Genomic DNA, 19,775 nt, shown 5'->3' on the forward strand with positions numbered 1-19,775 from the left:
GGTCACTCCCTCTCCAGACCTTTTGAAGAAGGTCGAAGAGTCCCTGCAGCGGATTCGGAAGGTCGTGGAGCTTCCCGACCCTGAAGCTGGGGTGTCGAAGCCCGCGTTGAAGCCGTCGAAGGCACAAGCGCCTATCCGCTTCACCCTGCCGCCGAAGTCGACGCCGAAGGCCTTCGCTTCGAAGCAGGTGGCTGGGGTGCCCTCGAAGGAGGTGTCGACGCCCAAAGCGTCTCCGGTGGTGTCTAAACCTCGGCTCCAGCCACTCGCGGAGGAAGAACGTCGTGAAGTCATCATCGACGCCAATACCGGGAAACTGTCCCTCCTCAAAAGGAAAATCACCACTGAGCCGGTGTTGGAACACTTTCGCATTCCTCTCAAAAATAAGAAGGACTCTGCGGGTGCTTTAGCACCTTTGGCGCCGGCGTCTCCAAGTGACCTGCCGCGTTCCCCGACTCACTCCAACGCGGGGGATGGCGACGAGGAGGAGGTCGAGTACAACTATCCGGCGTACTCGGATCCGGAGGAGGAACATGAACCTTGGTCTGCCGGAGGCGACCCTGAGGACCCGCAGTCGGGTCAGGAACCGCAACTCTTTGCGGCGAAGACTTCGCCAACGGAGGACTCTGCTGCCTTCAACGCGTTGATCGAGAGAGCTGCGGCTAACCACGATGTCGAGCTGCACTCCGATCCTGTGGATGTGGACTTTTTATTTGACACTTTCTCTGTGGCCGAAAAGTCAATCAAAACTTTGCCAATGCTCAAGGGAGTGCTCAAGCACGCGCAGGAGGTCTTCAAGGAGCCCACTCGGGCACGTGTCATCAATCCACGCATTGATAAAAAATATAAGGCAGCGCCCTCGGATCCAACATATATCAAGGGACACTTGCCACTGGACTCTTTGGTTGTGTCCAACGCTCGCAAGAGGGCGAACTCACAGACGACTGGTGACGCTCCTCCCCCAGACAAAGAGTCAAAAATATTTGAGGCCTCAGGGAAACGGATTGCTGCACAGGCAGCTAACATTTGGCGCATCTCGAACACGCAGGCCCTACTTGCACGCTACGATAGGGCTCATTATGACACCCTTGAAGCACTGCTGCAGCACTTGCCTGACCAGTACAAGGAGGCAGGGGAAATGTTAATTCAAGAGGGAAAGCTCATCACAAACGCTTCCATCAAATGTGCGCTAGATGTGGCTGATACAGTCTCCAGGGCAATCAACACTAGTGTGTTGCTCAGAAGACATGCATGGCTTAGGATTTCAGGGTTTAAACCTGATATACAAACGACCATCCTGAACCAGACGGTTAATCCTGACCATTTGTTTGGCCCTGAGGTTGATGCGACGCTTGAGAAAATGAAAAAAGATACAGACACTGCTAAGTCTATGGGGGCCCTCCAATCTCAGCAGTTTCGGGGCGGTTCCTTTCGCCGCTCCAATACCAGAGGCACCTCAAGGGGTCAGGCATCGCAATCCACCCAGTACTACAAGGGCAATACCCAAACCTCATACACCAACAAGGGTAGAGGTGGCTACAGAGGCAACAACGTCAAAGGCAGGGGACGTGGAAAGAACAGCTCCAGGTCCACCGCCGCCAACAAGCAGTGACGCCTTGTTACTGCCCCCGACCACACAACACCGGTCGGGGGGAGACTCCAGCAGTTCCTGCCCGCGTGGAAATCCATCACCACGGACAGGTGGGTCAAGTCTCTTATCCAGTACGGTTACTGTCTGGAACTTACCTCCACTCCACCGAACATACCCCCAAGAAGCCGCCCTATGTCCGGCGAGCACTTGCTCTTGTTGCAGCAGGAAGTTCAGGTCATGCTGCAAAAAGGGGCAATAGAGCTCGTCCCACTGCAGGAAAGGGGTACAGGGGTTTACTCTCTGTACTTTCTAATCCCCAAAAAGGACGGTTCCCTGCGGCCCATCCTGGACCTCAGGCCCCTCAACTGGTACATTCTCTCGGAGCATTTCCATATGCTCACGTTGCAGCAGGTACTCCCTCTGCTTCAACAGGGGGACTTCCTGGCTACGTTGGATCTAAAAGACGCATACTTTCATATCCCCCTGCATCCTTCCCACAGGAAGTATCTCAGATTCACGATCCAAGACCAGCACTACCAGTTCAGGGTTCTGCCGTTCGGGGTCACCACAGCGCCAAGGGTCTTTACGAAGTGCCTGGTGACTGTGGCGGCGCATCTGCGACGCCAGAACGTCCACGTCTACCCTTACCTGGACGACTGGCTCATTCAAGCAAAAACAGAACAACAGTGCGCCGACCACGTGTCCCGCACCATTCATCTCCTGCACGATCTGGGATTCTCTCTGAACTACCCGAAATCCCATCTCCAGCCCGCCCATGTACGACAGTATCTGGGCGCGACAATAAACACTCTGGCGGCCACTGCGCAGCCAACTTCAGTGAGAATCGCCAGTATCCAAACGCTGATCCAACGATTCAGACCTCAACACTCGCTTCCAGCGAAGGTGTTCATACAGTTGATAGGCATGATGGCCTCCTGCATCTCCATTGTCCCGCACGCGAGACTACATATGCGTCCGCTTCAGGAGTGCCTGGCACGTCAGTGGACTCAGGCTCATGGGCAACTGACAGACCTAGTGTTGGTAAGCGGTCGGGCATACAACTCTCTGCATTGGTGGAATCCACAAAACCTTTGCAAGGGCCGACCATTTCAAGAGCCTGTGCCACAGATTATCCTGACGACGGACGCTTCTCTCCAGGGATGGGGAGCGCATGTACTCCACTACACAGTGCAGGGACTATGGACACTACAGCAAAGGAAGATGCACATCAATGTTTTGGAACTGATGGCAATCTTCATGGCCTTAAAGGCGTTCAAAGTACATCTGTGCAACAAGGTCGTGTTGCTCCGGACGGACAACATGACAGCCATGTACTACATTCAGAAGCAGGGAGGCACACACTCTCCGCAGCTGTCTCATCTGGCTCAGAGCATGTGGAAGTGGGCCATTCAGAGGAACATCTTCCTCATGGCGGAGCATCTCCCGGGCAAGGACAACCAGATGGCGGACCTGCTCAGCAGGCACAGTCATCAAATGCACGAGTGGGAGATACATCCATCAGTACTCCAACCGTACTTCCAAAGGTGGGGTCATCCAGAGATAGACCTGTTCGCCACAAAGGAGAACGCAAAATGCCAAAGCTTCGCCGCCAGGTTCCCACACCCGCAATCACAGGGCAATGCGATGTGGATGAACTGGTCAGGCAGATTTGCGTACGCTTTTCCCCCAGCACCTCTGATACCGCTGGTGGCACGCAAGCTCAGGCAGCACTCGATGACTCTCATCCTGGTTGCTCCAACGTGGGCTCGCCAGCCATGGTACACCACGTTTCTGGAACTCTCCGTGGTACCGCATCAAAGGCTTCATCTCACTCCCAGCCTTCTGACGCAGAGCCATGGCGACATTCAGCACCCAGATCCGCAACAGCTCAACCTGGCGATCTGGCTCCTGAAGTCCTAGAGTTTGGCTACCTCAATCTTCCTCCTGATTGCATGAACATCATTCGGGAGGCAAGGAAGCCCACTACTAGAGCTTGTTATGCGGCTAAATGGAAGAGGTTTGTCATTTACTGTGTTAACCACAATATTGACCCGCTAGATGCTTCAATTCAAAACATCATTTGTTACCTGTTCCACCTGTATCAATGCAATTTGGCGTACTCTTCCATCCGCATTCACCTGTCTGCTATGGCAGCATACCTCCAGAACAGGCAACACCTGTCACTTTTTAAGGTCCCTGCTATCAAGGCTTTTCTGGAAGGACTCAAGAGAGTCATTCCGCCAAGGACCCCACAAGCTCCAGAATGGAACCTCAATGTGGTTCTTACAAGACTGATGGGTCCTCCCTTCGAGCCACTGCACTCTTGTGAGCTTCAATTTCTGACTTGGAAGGTTGCTTTCTTAGTAGCAATAACATCGCTACGGAGGGTTAGCGAGTTGCAGGCGCTCACCATCCAAGAACCTTTCTTCCAAGTACATGCTAACAGGGTTGTGCTCCGCACTAACCCTAAATTCTTACCCAAGGTTGTGTCTCAATTCCATATGAACCATACAATTGAGTTGCCGGTGTTTTTCCAAAACCCAGAGACGCTGGCGGAGCGGATGCTCCACACCCTTGACGTTAAAAGAGCCTTGATGTACTATGTGGACAGGACAAAAGATTTTCGCAAAACCAAGCAGCTTTTCGTTGCTTTTGCCTCACACCACAAGGGAAACGCTATCTCCAAAGCTGGGATCGCTAGGTGGATTGTGAAATGCATTCAAATCTGTTACGCTAAAGCTAAACGCACTCTCACTATCCCACCAAGAGCCCACTCCACCAGGAAGTTGGGGGCCTCTATGGCTTTCCTAGGTAACATTCCCTTAGAAGATATTTGTAGAGCAGCCACATGGTCTACCACACATACTTTCACTAAACATTACTGTGTAGACGTGCACTCCAAACAGCAGGCAGCTGTTGGTCAGGCTGTTCTCAAGACACTTTTTCAGACTGCTGCAGCTGGCACGGGCAACCGCCGCTAATGGAGGGACTGCTATGTATTCTATGCACAGATATGAATTCAGCAGCCCACATGCCTCGAACTGCAAATGCTACTTACCAGTATGCATCTGTTCTTGGCATGTAGGGCTGTTGACATTCATATCGCCCACCCTCCTCCCCGGCGCCTGTAGCAGCTGCAGTCTTCATATATATATATATATGCTCATAGCATGGTCATCACTCACATACTTCACTCCATCTCTGCCAATGGCTAAAAACAATCTGGGGATGGAGGCGATGCCCATGCGCACTGTAGTCCAGGGGAGGAGCCACCTATCTCGTGATACTTCGAAGACTCTTCCAGGACAACAATGTGCAATCATCCGGACCCAACACTAGGCGGCGATCTATGCACAGATATGAATGTCAGCAGCCCTACATGCCAAGAACAGATGCATACTGGTAAGTAGCATTTGCATTAACTAATACATGTGGACGTTTGAAGCGTTCTAAGCTTTACATTTCATTGTATAAACCCATTCAAATATTTATCACTTTGACTTTTTTATCAACAATGTATTCGAGGAAGTGGACAATCATTTCAGGGATTATAAATGTCGATTTTAGTACATGGATTGCTTCCATATAACTAATGTATTAGTTATACCGACGCATAGAGCACCAACTACCAATTTATTTTGGGATATAGTATCTATGCAAGTGATTCTTCATGTATTGGCTTAGTGCCATTTAACCCCTCATAGAGAGTCCAGTCCTCAAATATTTCTTATGTAGGGCTCAGTGCCCACAATGAATATCGTGATAATCTACATATTTTAATGAAGTCAGAAAAATTAATGTCTGTTAGATTTCCCAAAATTCGCAGAGTCATTAGAGATGCACATGCATCTCATCATCCATGTTCAATCCTCTCGGAGTCTTAGTTTGGAAACGTATAATCAAACGCGACTCCAGTCTCCTCAATTGTAGTTTCCGGTTGCCCCCTCTTTCATTAGGAAGTATTGTTGCTATGCCACTATAGCGTATGTCCTTCCAACTTTTTCCAGTATGTAGTGACATATGCTTAGCAATGGCATAGGACATGTCTCCATTTTGGATTGCTCGGATGTGTTCCAAGATTCTTTTGTGTAGTGGACAAGTGGTCATTCCAATATAGTTCTTTCCACATGCACATGTTAAGATGTAGACAACATGAGTAGTTTTGCAAGTTATGGTGTCCTCTATGTTAAAGATCTTGCCTTGTGGATCTTTTAACGATTTCCGAGAGAGTCCTACTGTACAAGCTTTACAGTTAAATCATTTGGTAAAGCCTTTTTGTCTGGAGGTTAACCAATCTTTTTTCTTTTTATTCTCTTTGAAGTGACTGTTAACCAGTTTGTCTTGCAATGAGGGAGGTTTTCTGAATGTGACCAAGGGATGTTCACTCATTTGGTCACCAATGTCTGGAACTTTTTTAATAATGTTCCAATATTTATTGAGGATCCTTCTTATGTTCTGACTCTCCTTGCTGTAAGTCATGATCATTCTGATCGGTTCTGGTTTAGTTGCTGATTCAGTTTGTTTTTTATCGATCAGAGTTTGTGTTCTTGTAAGTTTTCTGGCTTTTAATTCTCCTTTTTTGACATCGTTATAATTATATCCTCGTTTCAGGAATCTTTTCGTTGTTTCCCTATATTTTAGATTCATTTCCTCTGGATTTGAGCAATTTCTTTTCATCCGGATGAATTCTCCGTAGGGTATACTTTTTTTTAAAATTGTAGGATGAAAACTGTCACCATGTAGAATACTGTTTGTTGCCGTATTCTTTCTGTGGACAGTGGTCTCCAATTGGCCATTATCAATGTATACCTTTGTGTCTAGAAATACAACTTCATTTTCGCTGATGACTGATGTAAATCTCAATCCCAGGTCGTTGTTATTAAGTATGTTCAAATATTCGGAGAATTCACGTTCAGTACCGTTCCAAATAAGGAACAGGTCGTCGATAAAACGGAGCCAAATAACTACCTTTGATGTGTAGTAGTCATTCTCTTCATCCCAGGCTATAGTTCTTTCCCAGAAGCCCATTGCCAAATTAGCGTAGCTCGGTGAAAAATATTTGAGGACTGGACTCTCTATGAGGGGTTAAATGGCACTAAGCCAATACATGAAGAATCACTTGCATAGATACTATATCCCAAAATAAATTGGTAGTTGGTGCTCTATGCGTCGGTATAACTAATACATTAGTTATATGGAAGCAATCCATGTACTAAAACCGACATTTATAATCCCTGAAATGATTGTCCACTTCCTCGAATACATTGTTGATAAAAAAGTCAAAGTGATAAATATTTGAATGGGTTTATACAATGAAATGTAAAGCTTAGAACGCTTCAAACGTCCACATGTATTAGTTAAACTACATCTCCCAGGATGCTTCATTGTTAGCTGATGGGCAGTGAATGTATAAATAATGAACATAGAAAAAAGACAAGTGGCAACACTGTGATCAAGACCTGCGGTCGAAACGTGTAGGTGAATGGGGCTCCTTGAGACTCTTGAATAAAACCCAAGCATAAAGCAATGGATGTGTGCAGACATTATTTTCTACTTTGGTGAATATATATATATATATATATATATATATATATATATATATATATATATATATATATATATATATATATATATATATATATATATATATATATATATATATATATATATATATATATATATATATATATATATATATATATATATATATATATATATATATATATATATATATATATATATATATATATATATATATATATATATATATATATATATATATATATATATATATATATATATATATATATATATATATATATATATATATATATATATATATATATATATATATATATATATATATATATATATATATATATATATATATATATATATATATATATATATATATATATATATATATATATTTCAACTCCAGTTTCGTTTCAATGGAAATCATCCGGCCCTCACAGATATCGTTATTTCAGGCTTCTTTATTAGATTACAGCAATTTCATCAACGCGTTTCGGGAGTCAAGCTCCCTTGATCACGATGTTTTTGCGTTGTCATTGAACCCTTCTTTAATGCATGGAAAGGGTTGTAAAAGGACATACATTACACAGTTCAGTTGTTTACAAATTTGTCGGCCATTTTAACAAATGTAAGTAAATAGGAGATTGGTATTGCACAGGTATTAAAACATTTGTTATTTTGCATAAAAGCAAATCTAAAAAGTAGACAAATGTTAAAATCCCTAAGGAAACATGCTCACATCGGTAATAACACTCGATAAAAGACAGTTTAACAATTAAGAGCAAGTGCATATTTTCTAGTCATAAACACAAACACGAGGTTCCACAATTGTTATATATATATATATATATATATATATATATATATATATATATATATTGCTATGACTTTTTGACAAAGACTGTGCTGTCGAAACGCGTCAAGTCAATAAATAAAATTGCTCCAACCAAGAAATCCTGTGTGCGACATTTTGCTTGCGCCTCAGCAGCGCGAGACATTTGTGTGTATATATATATCGTAGTTCCAGCCTGAATCCTAATCTCCGGAGTCAAGAATGGCGGAGGACACGGCCCCAAATTCGTACTCAAATTGTTTTATTTCCTGATGTCAAATATATATATATAAACACACACACACACACGCATTTTACCGCACAGCATATACACACATCTGTGCTAGCACTTGGCCTGGTTGGTGTCTTTAGTACATGGGGCCCTAATGCCCTTCTTTTCACTCTCCCACTCTGACTGACTCCTGCACACACCCATTTCTGTACACACATGTTGCTCCAGTGCATTCAATGTGGGTTGTATTGTTAGCAGATGGATCCGGAGCTCTCCCACAAATTGGAGAACCTTGGTAACTGGATGACAACACAGGGAATGGTGAGCGCCTCCTTAAGGGCATCATGAAGGTTGGTTTGGGGCGCAGGAGGAGAAGTGAGAAGTACTTTGGGACGTCACATGTAATCCCAGTGGAAGTTCTAGGGCCGAAGAGTGTCAGTCATTTAAGATCTCGGGGTAATTTTCTGAGCATTCAAATCCCCAAGCAACGCACTGATTTTCCCCCCACACAAATCCACACACACTGATCTGCTGATTACCACTAAGTGCCACATGCTAATCACCACATACATCTCCCACAAGAGTCGAGAATCTCTGGTTGATGATATCACAAGATGATCCCTTCACGCCCTTAGGCCAGTGTCCGAAGTCGATGGTCTCATTTATTTATCCCTTCAAAGGATCTTCTTTGATGTTGACCAGCTGACCTTTGTACGCTAAACCCACTCTCTCAGACTCCAGTTAATGCCCTTCATTAGTGCCCCTCATACTGCGGTGGAGATTCTCGAGCAAAGCCCTGTGAAGTCAGTGGGAAGGGAAATTTAAGAGGTAGATAGTGGAGCTGGACATTGAGGATAGGATTCCCATTGAGAATCATGTGACGTTCCCAAACACTGTTCATTTTCATAGGTTGCTTGGTGCGGGTCCTGCTTGTCTGGTCTAGTTTTAGATATATTCTTCATCAGTGCCATCCTCTCCCGTAAAAGGCATGGAAAAATCATTAAAATGTAATAATCCTGCTTTCCCAGACCGTTCAAAACCAGAACTTGTAGGCATCAACCGTAGTAAGAACCTGTATCCTTGAGCGATTGCTTCTCGCCTCTAAGTGACACTGCTCACATGACAATCACCTCAGCACTGGCCTCTGCAGGGCCAGTATCCCTGTACCAATCATCACCTCAGCCCTAGGATCTGCAGGGCCAGTATCCTTGTGCCAATCCTCAATTCAACCTTAGGATCTACACGGCCAATATTCCTGCGCCAATGCTTATAGTCCATCCTGTTCTACAGGATAAGGAGCTCTGTGTCTCTATGACACTCGTCAGAGCATGCAAGCCCTAACTGCTTCAGGCATCTTTGATATAACAGGCAGTTTCTGTGCCAATTCACTTTGCTCCTACAGTACTATAAATACCAGACCTGCCTGAGCTTGTTTAGGCCTAAAGAGGATCTGCTCTGTTTCCTTCCCACAAACCTGTTAGGACTGGAGTTAAGAGCAGAAAATGAAACATTCCTACAACAGAAGGGAAATGAATTTGGCTTGGTAGTGTTTTTGCATTTTGTTAATACACTATGTTCTAACATTAAGTCTTTCCCATTCCTGACAAATCAAGCCTTGGAGGCGAGAAGCACATCATCTGTACAAGGCCATAGAGGTGACTGGCTTGGTTTCCTGTGACCCATCCTATCCTGCTAGCAGAAGTCTTAGATGTTGCTTCGCTTATGATGCCGCTTGGTGGTGGAAAAGGAAAGGTCTTATTGGGAGATGTTTTGAAGGATTGTGTTTGTGAGTCAGTGTTTGGTTTTTATTTGAGATGTATCCCAGGTGTCATTTGAGTGGTATGTGTCAAAGCTGCCAAGTTTTTTATATGCCTCTGTGTGACACTTCTTTGTGTGTGGTGTACCTGTGTGTGACATCTGTTTGCCTCACATGAGACACAGGACAAGTGGAGATCTCAGAGGTTTTCCCAAGTCCGCTACCAGCCTACTTTTTTCTTTGTGGCATAGATACCTTCTTCCTTTGGTAAATACAAAAACATTTTTCAAGCCTATCCTGTTTTTGTTTTATTTTAACAAATATGGTAGAGAAAGCTCGCAAGAAAAACCTAAGGGATCTCTCTTACATGGTCCATTGAACAGGAAAAATCTGAGACTAACTGGAAAGGCTCCTTTTGCTCAGGACATAACATTTTGATGATCACCATCATTTGGGAACAGAAGTAGGGACATGACTGTACCAAGTTGGATTTAGGGGGGCTGCATAAAAATAGCCGATTTCTGCTAAGTTGCAGGAGCTGCAGGCCCAATTTGGGGGGTAAATAGTTAAATATTCTGAATTGGCCAGAGTGGCCCAAGAAACAAGGGCAGTGTTTAAACATGCCAGAGGAAGCTTAAACCTTCATCACCGATGGTGAGCGGGCAAAATAATCACATCATTACACAGGACCCTACGAATTAACAAACCATCATCTAAACCGGCGATAAACGGAAAATGCTGGAGGCAATTTCATAACCAATAATAGACAAGCGCTTGTACCCCAATTAAAAACGAAATAGGTAATCCTCATTTATAGTTTCTGCAATGTAACTTCCTCCATTGAACTAACTAGATGCCAATAACTTTACATAAAGTATACCCATTTAGGTCCACAAATCACCTGAAGTATGGGGTATAAGGCACTACTTTTATACAACGGACTCAGTGATGTGTGAAGATTAAGAAATTGTGGGAGGAGAGAGCGAACAGGTTAAGTTTAGCTATAAGGCAAATGGTAACCATGGAGCTCCAGAAATACCCTTTGGTGCTGCTCCCAGTACCAAAGAAAAACAAGATGAAGGACAAATTAAAATGTTCTTTTTACCAGAGGCTAAAAGCCATGCATTGGCTGTAGCCAACAAAACTCTGTTTGGCTTAGAGACAGCCAGAAGTGGTCACTTGCTGAAGAGACCCACGTTTTACAAATCAGACGGGATGACACACAAAATTAACATTTGACAAACCGGATGATGTATTTACAACAACAATATTTCCTCAGGACTCTAGGCCACCTTGAAAGAAAATGGTAAATGTCCCAGTGATAGATTCCTTTTTGAACCTCATACTATTACATTACAAGAAACATGCTGTTAAACTTCACGCTGAATCTAGTATGTACACATCTGCTGTTGCAAATATGTTTTGTATTCTTCTAATGGTTCCCTTGTAGTACTCATCAGGATGACAGACGAAGACCTATAAACATATACAAAAACTGTACTTAAAAGAATAGGTGTAGCCCGGTCCTGAAGTGGCTCGTCAGATTCCGAATTTGCAATGTTTCTGCAACATATTCATTTTTTTTTTTTTAAATATATTTTTATTGCAGGAATTAGTCAAAGTTACATGTCAGATCAGCAACACATTTGCAGGAATAAAAGGGTAGATACATCCGATCCCCCGTGAGAAAACAACGTGGGTACACAGCCATTCAGCCCACAACCCAAGGGTCGGGCGGCGTCTTCTTACATAGAACACAGGTGGGGATCTGGTAGAACGTCGAAGCTGATCCGGATAATCCCACGGGCTTCATCTGCTTTTCTAGATCAACCTAACAGAAAAAACCAACTCCCCCCCAACAGTCTCGTGATTCAACTCCCTCCCCCACCCAACCCCGCCATCAGTGTGTAGTGGTATGTGTAGGAAGAGCCTATGGGAAAAACCCCAGATGACTGTATTGAGATCCGTATCGTGGAAGTCTAACAGGACTCGGGTTGCGCTGCATCATCACCCTCGGAATCGCTGGAAGCGCAGTAATCTCTAAGGGCCTGCACTATTGTCTCCCATTCCAGTGCTGATTCTAGCGCCCTCTCGTTGTGCTGCCGCCCCGCCAGTTGGTATCGCAGAGTGCTCTCCCCCGCAGCCCACTTCAGAAGTTCGTTGTGCCATTTAGCTCCCGACGGACCAACTCTTGCCTTCCAATTCCTGGTTATCTCCCGTTTAGCGAGGACGAGCCCTAAACCGATAAACTTGCTCGAAATTTTATTTTTAGGGGTGTGCGGGAACCAGTGTAAGAGCCCCACCGCCGCGTCAACCGACAAAGTTCTCCCTGTAGTCCTATTTAGAGTATCCTCGACCAAAAGCCAGTATGAGGACAGCGCCGGGCAGGACCACAACATATGAATGAGGTCTGCCTCAGGCGCTCGGCATCTGGGGCAATCCGCTGAATCCGTGGCGAAGTATTGCTGAATCTTCGCCGGGGTCAAGTAGGCTCTGTGGAGTATGTAAAAATGAACCAGTTGGAACCGGGCATGGCGTGCTCCCTTCCAGGCTCGGCGCATGAGTTGTGACCAGGTCGTCTCCGGTATCTCTTTCCCTATGTCGGCCTCCCAACGATTCCGCAGTGTGGTGAGCGGGGGCAAGCCTTCGTTAATCAATCTGTTATACAGGCACGTGACTGCCTTGACCGTCCCCGCGGACATCATAACGTACTGGCACACCGGAGACGTAGGCGGTTCCTCAAGCCCACTTTTCCAGTACGTCTGAATCGCTCTAACAAGAGCCGTGTGCAGGAGGAAGTCGCCTCGGGGAACATCGAAACGGTCTAGAATCTCTTGGAAGGGCAGTAACACCCCGTCCTCATAAAGGTCCCCCACCAATTGCAACCCTGCGTCTTCCCACTGTCCTAGGCGCGACCAGTCCCCCCGTGAGGCAGGGCCGTCAGCATCCCCAGCGGTATTTCTGGTGCATATGGAAGCCTCAGCTGTCCCCGGGCATGGGCGCGATTCCAGCACAATCTGATAGTCTTTTCTTCGAGTGTCAGGTCCTGCAGGGCCAGACGCTGTCGCAGTACGATGAAGGAAATAACATGCCTAGGCATTCCCGTACCCCTCCCAACCTCCGGGCCACGAAACTCCCTCGCGATTTCCTGGGTGAGGGTCTGCAATTGAGCTGCCAGATAATATTTCTCAAAATCTGGCACCGCGAGGCCTCCTTCTGACTTTGGTCTCATCAGCGTCTTGAGAGCCACTCTCCGGCGGCCCGATCCCCAGAGGAAACCCACCACCATGGATCGCAATAGTCGAAAGGTGGCCGGCGGGATCCAAATCGGAAGCGCTCGAAAGTAGTATAGCAACCGGGGAAGTGCCACCATTTTCAATAGTGCAATCCGCCCCGCCACCGAGAGCGGCAGGGTAGCCCAAAAGTCCATACTACCACGTAACGCGCGAGTACAGCGGGCTATGTTGCCGTCCAGGAGGTCGGTGGGGTCATGATATATGTATACCCCCAGGTACTTGAGGCAGCTAGGTTCCCACCTAATTTCCCTGCAGGTGTCGGGTTTGGGCGTTCCCCTGCGAACCGGGAACAGACAAGTCTTGGCCCAGTTCACCCGAAGGCCCGAGACCTCCCCGAAAGACGTCAGTGCCTCAGCAGCCCCATTCAAAGCGGTATTCGAATCCTCGAGGAAGAGCAGCAGGTCATCAGCATATAGCGAGATGTAATGCTGGCCAGATAAGGTCTGCAAACCTCCGAAAGAAACTCCGGACCGGATTGACAGCGCCAATGGCTCCACCGCTAACGCGAAGAGCAATGGGGACAGCGAGCATCCCTGCCTCGTGCCTCGTTCTACTGGATATTGTTGGGAGATCAGCGGGCCTGCTCTCACCCTGGCCGACGCCGAGGCATAAAGCACTGTGGTCCATCTGACAAAGCCCTCCCCTAGACCAAAGCGCAGCAACACTCTGCGCAGGTAATCCTATTCCAAACTATCGAAGGCCTTTTCCAAATCGACCGATAGGACCATCGGGCACAGGGCCTCCGTGTGCGGTTCCCCTAACAAGCGAAACAACCTGCGAATATTCATGGTCGTGTTACGTTTGGGTATGAATCCTGCCTGGTCCTCGTGCACTAAAGAGCGCATGTGTCCTAGCAGCCTCGACGCCAATATGCTGCTTAGGATTTTATAATCGACCGTTAACATTGATAACGGTCGGTAAGACGCCGGGTCAGCTGACTCTCTACCAGGTTTGAGGAGGGCAACTACTAAGGCCTCACACATCGAGCCGGGGAGACGTCCCAAACGCTTCGCCTCTCTATAGACTATCAACAGTCGGGGCGCCAATAGGTCTACGTAGGTGGAGTAGAATTCGACCGGAAGTCCGTCAAGGCCCGGGGTCTTATTCCTCGCCATCCCCTTAATGGCGCTACGGATTTCCCCCAGTTCGATGTCGGAGCCCAGGGCCTTCGCCACATCGGGCTCCAGCGCTGGTATCTCCAAGGGTTGTAAATAATCATCAATCAGGGCGGGGTCTCTGGTCGGGTTACTGCGATATAGCCGTTCGTAGTAGCGCTGGTAACATCCTAATATCTCCGGTTGGGTGTGCACCTCAAGCCCCTCCGCTGTGCGCATGGACGTCGTCAAAGAGGTCCGACGCGTAGGATTGGCCAACCATGCTAGCAGCGCACCCGACTTATCCCCCTCTGTAAGCGACCTAGTGGTGTAGGCCTTATAATCGAAGCAGCGAAGTCTTTCGACTTCCGCCGCCACCGCCTCCCTCGCCGCGGCCGTACGCTCCTGGAGTTCAGGATGGCCGGGGCGGCGAAATTCCATCTCACGGAGCTTCCGGTCAGCTGTGGTCTGGTCATCGAGGATGACACGTCACATACCTACCTTCTTAAAAATACAATAGCCCCTGACCACTACCTTAAACGCGTCCCATTCTGACGCTCTCGATCCAGCGGTGCCCCCATTGGTCGCAAAATAATCAGAAATTTTGTCCCCCAGGTCCGCCTTAAAGACTATGTCCTCTAAGATCTCCGGGCGCAATTTCCAGGTGGGCACACTAGGGGTCCCGGGAAACCAACGGAAGTCCGCTAGGAGGGGGTTGTGGTCCGAGATGGTCCTATTCAAATATTCAGAGCGCACCGCTGCGGACACCAACTCCGCCGATCCCAGGAACCCATCTAGCCGCACGTGCAATTCGTGTAGGCCAGAAAAGTAGGAATAGTCTCTAGAGTCGGGGTGCTGTGCTCGCCAGATGTCCGTGAGCCCCCAGTGCGTCTGCCATTCCTTCCTTCCTTTAGCCACTCGCCGGACTGGAGAGTCCGGGAGGGGGGGTGTAAGCGGTCGGCCTCAACGTCCACTACTGAGTTAAAATCACCACCTAGTAAGAGGGTTCCCGAGAGAAAATGGGCCAATGAGCCCGATAACCCGGAGAGGAAGGCAAGCTGGTCCACATTAGGTGCATAAACACAACAAATATTCAGGTCCCTGCCCCCCAATGTGCCGGAGATAGCTACATAGCGACCCTCTGGATCTACCACCGATTTTGTAACCTGCAGGGGAACCCCAGCCCTAATCCATATTAGCGCCCCCCTCGCGTAGGCTGAGTATGAAGTGCAGTAGACCTGCCCTCTCCATCTACGTTGCAGCGCCGCCCCTTCCGCCTTAGTGAGATGTGTCTCCTGCAGCAGCGCTATCTGCACCCCTCTACGCACTAGGTAAGCGTGAACCTTGTGACGTCTGGACATAGTGTGAAGCCCCCGTACATTCCAAGTGATGCATTTTACATTAGCGATCTCAGCCATTGTCCCACATTGTCTGTCCAGGGCTTTCCCACCAACGCTCAAACAAAAAACAAGCTACAGTCAAGTCAACACTGATGGCGGCCATCTTCCCCAACAAAAACCCAACACCCATCCGAATCAAACAACACCCCACCCACCCCAGAACAGGACCCAAATAGCTCCATCTAGTTCCCATCCAAACCGTGCCCCCAGCAACCCCCCGATCCCGACTAATCCTGCGGTCGCCACCGCAGGGAAGCCTTAAGGGCTAGGTGCGGGCCAGGCGCCAGTAATGGGCCTTCGAGTCTTGGATCACCGAGACTAATTCGAGCCCCGAGTCAATAAGCGTCAGCCCGATCGGGCCCCCCCCAACCCCATCAGCGGATCATGGCATTAATCGCATCCTCCACAACCCCCGTTGCAAACCCCCGCCCAAATGGAATTAGCTCACCCAGTCATCCCTGCCCATCCAGCATGCCCTCAGCCGAGTCTGGAGTAACCACTGGCAAGTGAACACTATCGGTCTCTGACTCCTCGGTGTCCGTATGGGCCCCCTCGCCGCCGGGTTCTGATTCTTCAACAATGGGGCCGCCTTGTGAACCAGACAGATTAGAAACCATTTCCAGTACTCCCCGCCGCTCCAGCATAGTCTCTACAGTCGAAGGCTTGCCTGGTTTGCCGCGGCGACTTCTGAGTCTCTTGGAGCGACGTTGTTGTCCGGGCTCCGTAGTCAACTGGGATGAGGAGCCGAAACCATCTTTGCCAGCCCTATATAGTTCGAGCCAATTACAAACTTCCTCCGGGGTATCAAAGAACTGGGTCTTGTCGTCAAGGATAATACGGAGCCTTGCAGGGAAGAGGAGCGAGTACTGGATACCCTCGCTCCGGAGCTCTCGCTTGACCGCCAGGAAAGAGGTCCGTTTTCATTGGGTCTCATATGTATAGTCTGGGAAAATGTTCACCTGGCTATTCTCCACCTGATAAGGGCCATTGTGCCTGACAGCGTTGAGGAGCAGGTCCCTGTCCCGAAAATGCAATAAACTCGCCACCACCGGGCGTGGGGAGCGACCTTGTTGCGGTGGCCTCGCCGGCACCCTATGTGCTCGTTCCAGGGTATAGAAGGAGGATAGACCCTCTGGGGCCACCGTGTCCCGGAGCCAAGCTTCTAGGTAGGCCACCATGTCGCCATCTTCGATCTTTTCCGGCAGCCCCACCACCCGAATATTGTTCCGTCTGTTACGCCCTTCAGCGTCTTCTGCCCGTTTCTCCAAGGCATCGATCCGGGACAGGGCATCCTTCATCGTCGCGGCCAGAGTCTTCTGCACTGGCTCCAGTACCTTCACTGAGCTCTCTACCTCCTTTACTCTGTCCGAGAGCTTGCCGTGGTCCGCCCTGAGGAGGCCCAAACTCGTCGCATCCTGGGCGATGTCTTGCTGCAGGGCTGATCGCGTGTTTGCGATCGCCTCCAGGACCCGGTCGAATTGTTGTTGTAAGTGGGGACCACCAGAGCTTTCCGGGTCAACTCGATCATCCTTGTCCGGCGCCTCCGTGTCCGCGGTGGCCGGGGTGGTCCCTTTGGGCCCCCTTGGTTTCCCCATGGCAGATGAGTCTCGTGGGGGAAAGTTCGGCAGATTCACTACCAAGTGCGGGCTTCGACTATAGCTCTCCTGGTACGTGGTCGTTGTGAAGAGGGCCTTCGATCGTCTTCGCCAAGGCCTACCACTCCTCCGATTCTTCGGGACGTGCCACCGCTGTGTCCTCGGAGGCCAACGAGGGGGAGGCGGGGGCGATCGGCGCCAATCTGGGTGGGCCCGTCGGGTCGAGGAAGACCTCGAATGAGAGTCACCAATACTGCTGGAGACTCTATGGCGCCAGGTCGCCGTGCTGCCCATAAAGTTCTCAGGGCTCCGGCGTGTTCAGGTACGCAGTGGGAGGCAGCCGGGTGCTTCTCGTGGCACCGTCGTTCCGCTCAGGGCCTCCTGCCGTTCATGACCAGCCTGCGCCGAAAAATTAGACTAAATCCATTCTGGGATGGCCATGGTGCCCAGACGCTTTCAAACCATCAGCCGGGCGGTCGCTTCTCGGAAAGATAGGATGTGGAGAAGATGCATGTAGATCTGCTAGGCGTCCACGGGCCTGGGGTCTCGGCAAAGCCACCGAGAAGGTCCGAGCGCCATCTTGGGCTCCGCTCCGTTTTCCTCGCAACTTCGCTTTTTCGCCGGAACAACTGGTTTTCGAGTGTCTCCGGGTGTCTCAGCAGGTCCACTCCAACCCAATCTTCGGGTTGTGGGGGTCGGGGTGCCCCGCGGTCCCCGATCTGCAGGATAAAAGCGGGCTCAGTCCCGGAGCCGAGCTCTCAGGCGACCATCGCCATCGGCGTCCAAGCCGCGCCCCCCTTCTGCAACATATTCATGTGTATGTTTCCTGTGAATCATGTAAGTTGAAAACCCTATAAAATATATTTAATAAAAAGTTAAAAACTACAAGTACCAACATCTAAATTAAAAACAAGACTTAATGATCTTAATAAACGTACATCTGGTCCCTGTGGATGTTAGTTATAATTGCACTTTAAAAGAATCCATGTAGTCCCATTACGTTCAATTGATCCTTCAACATTTTTGTTAAATCATTAATCCTTTTAAATTAGGCTTATTTGACTTTTTAAGAGGAAGTTTAATATGTATTTTGCTACTTTCATAGCCATAGTATTTTAAAGTTTTGAGAAAAATGCACAGAGGCGTTGGGTGGAAAATCAATTTTTCCAGCTCTTTATCAGTGTGTTATACAAAAATATGTTACAAGATGTGTGAAAATGTAGTTGAGGCACTCATATATTCGAAACTCAATTACTGTATTCTGTATTAAGCTAAGTGAACATATTCAGAAACATTTACAAACACTAACAGTTTTAGTTTTATTTGCTGCTTATGTGGATAGTGTGGGAAGTTGGCCCGATATGCAACGTTCGCTATTCTAGCGACCGCTATGTATCGTTCCAACGACCCTTATGGTGTTTGGTTGTAAGTCAACCTATAGACCAGCTATCCTAGTAGCGTGGATACGAGCAGTCTAAGGCTAAAGACTCGAGAGGGCGCGTTAAGCCAGCTGTTTACCACACATGTACCCCTTGAACACCCAGTGAAAGGACACCACACAAGTGTTATGAAAATAAACAGTATATTTATTAAGAATCACAACAGCCCTGTACTCTTTATGAGGACAGGGTACTTAGCACAAACCAAATCTCTTTAGCAAATACTTTAAGTGCACAGTTAAAACAAGTGTCCGAGGACACGGAAAGGTTAAGGCAAGTCGGAAGCGAGGGACTCGGGACCCTAGAGTAAGGAGGCTATGCAGGCACTGAAATGCCGAGTTACCTAGCCACGAGGGCTGCGGCTGCACAAGTCTTACAGGCGTCGGGGTCTTCGCTGACGAGCCAGGAGCCGGAAGAAAAAGAGTTGCTGGCCGGCGACCAGTGCTGAATAGTTCGTAGAGATCCAAGCCTGGATCGGAGATTGATGAAACCTGAAAGCAGAGGGGACCAAGTTCGTACTACTAGCCAGTAGTCAGAGGGTACCAGGAAGGCACCAGTTGGCCGTCACCTCGACCAGGTGAGTGGGCGACGCTGGGCTCTGCAGTCTCACGGACCAGGAGGCGTTGTCGGCGACCACGGTGGAGGTGCGAGCTGTCCCACGAAGGATGATGCTGTCGGCGTCGCTGGGCCCAGGATGGGGCAACAAGCCTTGGCAGATCTCAGGGCCACGTGGTGGGCCTAAGATGGCGTCTTGAGTGGACCAGGAGGGTCCGGGGTGCTTCTCGCAAAGATGGAAGCAAGGGCCAGTCTGGAGCAACCAGACCAGCAGTGATGATTCTCGGATGTCGTCACAGAAGGACACAAGCCAGCGGCTAGTGACCAGACAACGTGCTGAGCAGCGAGCAGAAGGGCCCCACGCAGATCGTGGAGATGCTGGGAGACTGCACTTCGGTGCTGGAGCGGCTCAGGGTCGGGGCTTCTCGGACCCCAGAGCACTCACCAGAGAGT

At 48.5% G+C, this 19,775-nt stretch overlaps 1 protein-coding gene across 3 annotated transcripts in view; it reads left to right on the forward strand.

Annotated features, from left to right (window-relative positions):
* Window positions 1-19,775, forward strand: part of TOM1 (target of myb1 membrane trafficking protein) — a 352,338-nt gene that overhangs the window by 230,471 nt on the left and 102,092 nt on the right. The window contains exon 13 of one of the 3 annotated variants that reach the window (XM_086962922.1): window positions 8,443-8,508. The exons of 1 other annotated variant lie outside the window; for it this stretch is intronic. In XM_086962922.1, coding sequence (XP_086819048.1) covers window positions 8,443-8,508 — 66 coding nt within the window. The remainder of the gene's footprint in view (window positions 1-8,442; window positions 8,509-19,775) is intronic. One more of the 3 variants, XM_086962928.1, reaches the window with a different exon arrangement.

The sequence above is a fragment of the Lissotriton vulgaris genome, chromosome 1_1 (genome assembly GCF_964263255.1).
Source record: "Lissotriton vulgaris chromosome 1_1, aLisVul1.2, whole genome shotgun sequence".
NCBI classification, from domain to species: domain Eukaryota; kingdom Metazoa; phylum Chordata; class Amphibia; order Caudata; family Salamandridae; genus Lissotriton; species Lissotriton vulgaris.